Source organism: Gracilinanus agilis, chromosome 4 (assembly GCF_016433145.1).
Source record: "Gracilinanus agilis isolate LMUSP501 chromosome 4, AgileGrace, whole genome shotgun sequence".
Classification (NCBI taxonomy): domain Eukaryota; kingdom Metazoa; phylum Chordata; class Mammalia; order Didelphimorphia; family Didelphidae; genus Gracilinanus; species Gracilinanus agilis.
The window spans coordinates 447,339,903-447,348,350 of record NC_058133.1 but is presented as its reverse complement, the minus strand read 5'-3'; the positions used below and the strand labels follow the sequence as shown (position 1 = coordinate 447,348,350).

Here is an 8,448-nt window from a genome sequence, read left to right as displayed (position 1 = left end):
TTTTCTTTTCTTTTTTTTTTTGGTAAAACCTTACCTTCTGTCTTAGAATCAATACTGTGTATTGGTTTCAAGGCAGAAGAGTGGTAAAGGCTAGGCAATGGGGGTTAAGTGACTTGCTCAGGGTTACACAGCTAGGAAGTGTCCGAGGTCAGATTTGAACCTAGGACCTCCTGTCTCTAGGACTGGCTTTCAATCCACTGAGCTACCCAGCTGCCCCCATGTCTCCCTAATTTCTGAGGAAAATGCCTTGCTTTTCTTGGCTCAATGAAATCAATAAATTCTAATGACTCCCTTATTCCTAATATCAAATATAGTTCTTTTTGTCATTTAAAGCTTTCCACAATCTGACTCCAATCTACTTTCTTAAACTTATCAAATATATTTCTTTCCTATTAAACTCTAACCCATTTTCTGATCACACTGGTTCATTGTCCCCCATTTTCAGTTTCTCTCAGTCAGTCAACAAGCATTTATTAAACACTTACTATATGCCAGACACTGTGCTAAGCTCTGGAGATACAAATGGTTGTTTGGTTGTTCTCCTTTATACTCAAGAGCATCAAGATGACATCATTATGTTGGGGTCCATGTACCATGTGTCTGAATATGGCTGATTGAGACTAATATGAACTTGGAAGACTCTACCCAAGTTGGATTCAAATAGCCATATGAACATCTGAGAAGATGTTTCAAACTTTGTGCCTCTCATGTTTCTTTTGAGCTACTACAATTTTGCTTTTGCTCATAGAGCCTTCTTTGGTTCTAATACTTCACGCTGGATGGACTGAGATACAAATACATATTAAAAACAAAAGTAGTCTCTTCCCTCAAGAAATTTACAGTCTGATATGGGAAGACAATACACAAATGGAAGCCAAAAAGTGGGACAGGAGAGGGGGAGGGTGTAATGCAAGGAATGATTGACATCAAAAAGCATTGTAGATGGTGGGAAATGAGGAGAAAACCTGCACTGAGGTCCTCCTTTAAACAGAGACTTTGGAACCCATAGCCTCTTCTTGTCAGAAGAACCAGTCAGAGAAACAGAGGGTACTGATGAGATGAGAGAACTTGGCAGATTCTTTTTTGAATTCCTAGAGAACAGAGTCATCCTGGGGTTTTCTTTAGGTATGCCCCCTAGTGATATCTTGAATCCTAGTATTCTCAAGACCTTATTAAAAATTTTAAGAATTTAATTTCATTGGAATATATACCTGTTCACATATTATCAAGAATTCCATCCATTGAGCACCTCTTATGTATAAAGTATGGTGCCAGGTGCTAGAGATACAGGAAGCTTATACAAGAGGCAGTGTGGGTTAGTAGGAATATATAGCATTTAAACAGATAAACTTGATACTATTTGAGTAGGGAGGCGATAGCTAACAACTCAGAGATTTGGAGGAGACATTTGAACTGAGCCTCTAATGAAGCTTAAAAAATGTTAGTTTAATAAAGGTGAAAGAAGTTAGTTTGCTTAATGCATTGCTGATTATTAAGCAAATGGTCAGAATACAATCTTAAAATGAATTACCTTATTGGATAGGGAGTAGGGAAGGAAATCAGAAAGTTTAGCTTTTTTAACAAGTGGCTACTCTTAAAGAAATAGTGCTAAAATTTACCTGAATGAAATGTTTCTCATTTAAAGTTCTCCAAATTCACTGGAGGCAGGAGTAAGGAAAATAGGTCAGAAACATACTTTGATTATGGCAAATTTAGATCACTTTCTAATTAGATGCAAGAAGATGAGTATATGGCAAATTGAGAGTAAAAATAAGTAGATGTCAAAGACTATTTTAAAATGTTGAACTATATTATCCCTATCAAAACCTACTAAATTTGAAAATGCAATTTCTTTTTCTTTCCTGTTTAAGATGATGGTTCCTGAGTTTACTCTTGGTTTTTGGGTGCTTCTACATCTGATTAGTCCTGTGGCTAATTATGCAAATGGAAAAGTAACTGAGGCATGTTACACAATGGTTCCTCGCCATGGCCACACTCCACAGTCAGAGCCTGTTCATAAAATCACATTGAATCAGACCACATTCCATCCAGGAGATATTATCAAAGGTATTGTGGTAAAATGCTCTGTTTATGTTTTGATTTGTTACACTTTGTTCTTCTGTTAATCCTTTATTTTTAACCAAGAATGGATATTTTCACATATATATTTTTATGTTATTTTCAATAATGTGATCCTGCCATAACTATATGTTTGTATGTCTCTATATTTATGTTTGTTTGTCTTGCACTCATTCCCCCATCTATCTACTTCTTTATCCAACTTATCTATCCTATCCTACTGTTTTGACTATCCTTAGTATAACTATCAGAGAAAGAAAAACTATATGCCAATACATTGAGTGACTATTGATGTAAAATTTAAGACAAAACATCAGTAACAAGACTACAGCAAAATATCACAAAGAGTATACAATGTGACCAGGCTGGATTTATATTTAGGATTGATTCAATATTGAGTGATATTGGAATATTGGTTGAAGGTTGGAGTTTAGGGTTGATTTGATATTAGCTTAATTGACCACGTTAATAACAAAAAAAGCACCAACAAAAATAAATACAATTATATCAATAAATGTAGCAAAATCTATATCACCTATTCCTATTAAAAACATTAGATAGCATTTGAATAAGTGGATCTTTCCTTAATATGAAGTAGTATGTTCTTAGCCAAAGCTAATATTATCTCTAATAGGGATAAACAAGGCTTTTTCAATAAGACCTAGAGCTAAAAATGATAAGCATAATGCTTAGAAAATAAGAAAAAATGAAGAAATAAGCATGAACAAAGAGGAAACAAAACTATGGCATTTGCAGATATGATGGTTTACTTAGATAACCCTAGAGAATCAACTAAAAATTAACAACTTTAACTGAAATAATCACTTTGGCATAATTGAGTTATAAAATAAACTCACACAAGTTTTTGGCTTTTCTATATATTAGTAAAAAAATACATCAAGAAGAGGTAGAAAGATTACATTTAAAATAACTATACGGGGGGCAGCTGGGTGGCTCAGTGGATTAAGAGTCAGGCCTAGAGATAGGAGGTCCTAGGTTCAAATCTGGATTCAGACAGTTCCTAGCTGTGTGACCCTGGGCAAGTCACTTAACCTCCATTGCCTAGCCCTTACCACTCTTCTGCCTTGGAGTCAATATACAGTATTGTATTCCCATGCTGGGGTCTTCTAATAGTCTTCCTTTTCTTGTCCATCTGTCACTTAGTTACTTTGTCTGGACCACTATTTAAAGGATTCCTTCTAGAAGCCCGTAATGCTAAGGATTTGAATGGCAGTCCCATTGGTTCCTTCAGGCTGATTGATGAGGAAGTGTCCCAGCTTCTGAATTGTGATCAAAAAGAGGTATGAGTAGATGTCAGAAACAGTCATTTATGGGTTGCCTTTGTCCTCTCAATCTATTTTTCTTGGTGATGGTTGATGCAAGAAAAGATGTGTCCTATAGCTTGTGTATGTTTGTGTCATTTTAAAGGTTAATTAGCCTTTTCTGATTTGTAATATAATTCCAGTTGTATGAATGAGAGACAATGGAATCAGACCATTTTCACAATTTTATCTGTTCCTCAAATGTGTACATACTAATCTAAACCCTAATAGTGATTCAGTGGTAGCTTGGGAGAATATGGTACTAATTCCATTGATGTTTAATTTCAAATTTTATAGAGTATCACGATCTAGTGGGTAGACTGCTAGACTTGTAGTTTAGGATTGAAATCTTATCTCTGATTTTGTTAGCTGGGTGACATCGGGCAAGTCACTTAAATTCTCTGACCCTTATCTGTGAAATGAGAAGTTAGGACTAGATGCCTTGTAAGACTTCTTTCAGCTACAAATCTATGATTTCTTTTCTCCTATAAAAGTTGGGCTGCTACCTGTATGTGAGACAGGGAGAAGGATTAATTTCTTCTTCAAAGTTACAGATGGGCTTGTGCCATGCTAACATTATCTATTGAGGATAGGATGCATTTTTATTTATTTTGTAGGAAAACAGAAAGATTTCACTGTAGGTACACCTTCATTTATTTTACAAGCATTTATTAAACACCTATTAAGAGCTTTTGAATTTTGAAAGACACAAGGTAAATACATAAAAAAGTTCAGTTATTTAATTTAAGTTCACAATCACAATTAGGACAGGAACTCAGGCATAGAGACTTAAATGTTAGGTTGTATCTCTCTCCTGTACCATTCTACATTTTTTACTAATGATTAAGACTGTAGAAAATATTCTTTTTTACCACCTTATTATTATTTTTTATTAAGACATTTCCAATTTTTGTTCTTGTCAACATTTGCCCTTTTTACAATTTTTAAAATAAAAATTAAATTTATTTCATTTCCAATTGTATGTAAAAACAATTTGTAGCATTCATATTTTAGAAAATATTATTGAATCATGATAAAACAACAGGATTTATTTAGTCTTATATCTTGTGGATCCTACTATTCCTAGCTCTCGTATTTCTCTAGTTGCTAACATGTTCCAAAAGTATAACTATGAATCTGCTTTCAATCAACCGACACCTGTTTCTTAAGTGCTAGGCCAGTGGTCTAAATTTGGGTTTAGGAGAATATTTTAGTTGTGCTTTGGTGCAATCTCTAATGTAACAGTACTTTCAGTCCTCCTGAGTCATTGGATCATTGTCTTGTTTTCTAGGGATCAGCTGTTAGTCATACAAGTCCATCAAAAAAAACCCAAATACAGGTCTACTGGAATGCACCAAGAAATGCTGAGGTCTCTATACAATTTTTGTAAGTAAAAAGAATTGATAACTTTGTTCTTCCTGTGTACTCTTTGCAGAACATTAGCAATTGCCTTACCAGTTGTATTGCCTTACCAGTTCTCCTGACCTTGTAAACCTATTATTGGACTATGACTAGGTCTCAATTAGCACAAACAATGACATTGTCACATATATTCAAATTCTCACTATTAGAAGTTATAATTATGTAAATAGGTTCTAGGCAACGGACATATGCAGTGCAAATTTGAAGATCACTCCCAGGGATTCATTATTCTTACTAAACAGGATCTAGCTATATTCTTACACCAATGAAATGTCATTTGAAAACCTAATCCATATAGTCTAGAGACTAAAAATTCTCCAGACATATTATTATGATATGTATTAATTTAAAAGAGCACAAATTAACCACGAATTTATCATAGAACACCATGTTCAGAGGCTCTCTAATTCTATTTATACATGATGGAGAATCTCCCTGAACAATATCTTACAGGTGGTTATCCAGCTTTTGCTTAAAGAATTAAAATAGCGAGGAATAAATTATTAGGAAATCTTTGTATTTAACCCTGAAATTGACTTTTTTTTGCAGTTTCCACCTTGATTCCAGTTCTTCCCTCAGGGGTCAAGCAGAATATATCTAGTTTTCATTCGGTATGACAGCCCTTCATATTCTTGAAGATAACTATTATTTCTTTTCAACCTTCCCCACCACCATGAAAATACTAATTCCTTCAAGTGTTTCTTATGTGATTTGATCTGAGATTTCTTATTATTTTATTTGCCCTTCTATGGATTCTCTCCAAGTTGTCAAATAGCCTTCCTAAAATATTATGTCTGGAACTAATTTTTTTGCAATATCATATAACTGTTTTTTAAGAAACACTAAATAAAAGGGTTTTTCTATAATCATAGTCAATAATCAGAGTAAGAGGATTGTACACACAACTGCAAATCTCTTGTATGTGCATAGCTTGTTTTTAAAGTATATTGCATGCACCTTGTATCTTTGAAAGTTGTTCTGCTTATATCTGCTACTTTCTGTTCTTTCCTTTATTGTCATTACTTTCCTTCCTTCCTTCCTTCCTTCCTTCCTTCCTTCCTTCCTTCCTTCCTTCCTTCCTTCCTTCCTTCCTTCCTTCCACCTCCCACCATTGGAAAATAAAGTAGAAAGAACTTGTAGAAATATACCATAGTCAGACAAAGCAAATTCTTACATTGCCTGTTTCCAAAAATGTGCATCTTATTCTGTATTTTGAGTCTATCACTTCTCTGTCAAGAGGTTTGTAGCAGGTTTCATCATCAGTCCTTGAGAGTCATAGTTGGTTATTTTATTGATCAATGTTCTCAAATTTTACAAAGCTGTTTTTCTGTTAACATTACATACATTGTTCTAATTCTGCCCACTTTACTGTATCAATTCATATGTCTTCCCAGATTTCTCTGAAAATATCCATTTAGTCATTTCTTTTGGAACATCAATATTCCATCATATCAGGATCATATCATTTGAATAAAATTAATCACCTGTAATCTCCCCTCTATGTATACTCTATAAGAAGCAATATATAGTCAGAAAGCTATGAATTAATTCTAAGTTTTTTATTTTTTGCACACAATCAATCTATAATAACACTAATCTGTGTGTTTTGGGAATGTGTGAAAGGGCATGTGACCCAAGGCAGAACTGGCAGCAGCTTTCAGGTAGCTAAACTCCTACTTGTAGGTATTCGTAGTACATATTCACTGGAAGGATGCTATACTTGGCCAATTGTTAAATGTTCAAAGGATATGAATAGGCAGTTTTTGGAAGAAGAAATCAAAACTATAGGGGCAGCTGGGTAGCTCAGTGGAGTGAGAGCCAGGCCTAGAGACAGGAGGTCCTAGGTTCAAACCCGGCCTCAGCCACTTCCCAGCTGTGTGACCCTGGGCAAGTCACTTGACCCCTATTGCCCACCCTTACCACTCTTCCACCTATGAGACAATACACCGAAGTACAAGGGTTAAAAAAAATTATATATAGTCATATTAAAATGCTCCAAATCATTATTCATTAGAGAAATGCAAATTTTAAAAAATTGAAATATCATCTCATACCTATTAGATTGGCTAAAATGATAGAAGAGGAAAATGACAAATGTTGGAGATGTCGAAAAATTGAGACACTAAAAGCACTGTTGGTGCAACTGTGAACTGATCCAACCATTTTGAAACACAATCTTGAATTATGTTCAAAGAATTATAAAACTGGATATCCTTTGACCTAGTAATACCACTACTTGATCTGTTTTCCAAAGTGATTTGGGAAACAAGAAAGGAATCTATATCTTCTACAACATTAATAGCAGCTCTCTTTTGGGTGACAAAGTATTGGAAATTGAGGGGATGCTCATCATTTGGGAGAATGGTTGAATAAATTGTGGCATATGATTAGAATGGAATACTACTGTTCTGTAAGAAATGACGAGCAGGTAGATGTAGAAAAACATGGAAAGACTCATGTGAACATAATGCAAAGTGAAACAAGCAGAACCAAAAGACAACTGTTTATAGTAATAGCAATGTTGTTTGAAGAATAACTGTGAATGACTAAGCCATTCTGAATAATATGAATATTCTAGTCATCTACAAAGGACTTGTAAAGGAAGATGCTATCAACATCCAGAGAAAGAATTGGTAGATGGAAGTATGTATTGTATAGTTTCATATATATATATATATAATATGAATTTGAATAATATATAAATATATGTGAAAATATATTTAATATATGTGTAAAATTTATGTCTGATGTTGACCTTCTCTAGTGCAGGATTTCAAGGAAGGAAGATATCTTAGAATTTAAAATGTAACAAAAATAAACAAAATTTCAAAATAAGAAAAAATTACATGGAAAACTCAAAAAAGGATGCTATATTTTGTACAAAATGAACGGCTTAAATTTTAGGCTCCCACCAACTAGGGCAATTCCCAGTGGATTTTGGCCCCAAATGCTAAAAGTTTAAGCAATACTCCGGTTCAGGTATATAATACCACTAGTATTATATAAGGAAAAGAGGGATAGGAGAAGAAAGCTAGCAGAATAAGAAGACATAAAAAGAAGAGAGAAGGAAGAGAATTCATCTGGTTGAGAAAGACAGTACTAGAGAGCTTTGAAATTTGTCTAAGGTCATTTGCAGTGGTATTTGTAATTGTTTATTATATACCTTTCTATGCCTGGTCTATTCTTATAGGAGCTTCTTAAAGTTGTTTTTTGATCATTAAGGTATAACCAGTCTCTACTATATTTTGACTATGAATATGATATTTCAGAGCCACTGTTGTTGAGAAGTACAAAATCTACTGGGTTAAGATTCTCAGCCCAATACTTTCCCCATCAAATGTACATCCTTTTACAATGTCCCAGACTACAACAATATCTTCACCAACATCAAAACCTATTGCCACTCTAAAAAAATCGGTAAGTAGCATTATTTTTAAAAAGTTTAAAAATGCCTTTTGTTTCCTAATCGTTGTCATTCAAGCATCATATGCCCCTTGTATCCCTCCTCATCCTCTAGAAACAATTCCTTCCTTATAACAAATTTAAAAAGTAAAGCAAATAACTGATAGCTTTCTCATCTGAGAATATGTGATGTTCATCCCTCATAGACTTCCTAGACACTAGA

At 34.1% G+C, this 8,448-nt stretch overlaps 1 protein-coding gene across 1 annotated transcript in view; it reads left to right on the top strand.

Moving 5' to 3' along the window:
* The first annotated feature begins 1,871 nt into the window (after positions 1 to 1,871).
* LOC123247084 (ferric-chelate reductase 1-like) overlaps positions 1,872 to 8,448 on the top strand; it is a 38,456-nt gene continuing 31,879 nt past the window's right edge. The window contains exons 1-4 of the mRNA XM_044675881.1: positions 1,872 to 2,067; positions 3,244 to 3,380; positions 4,693 to 4,787; positions 8,093 to 8,240. Of these exons, the coding sequence (XP_044531816.1) occupies positions 1,872 to 2,067; positions 3,244 to 3,380; positions 4,693 to 4,787; positions 8,093 to 8,240 (576 nt within the window). The remainder of the gene's footprint in view (positions 2,068 to 3,243; positions 3,381 to 4,692; positions 4,788 to 8,092; positions 8,241 to 8,448) is intronic.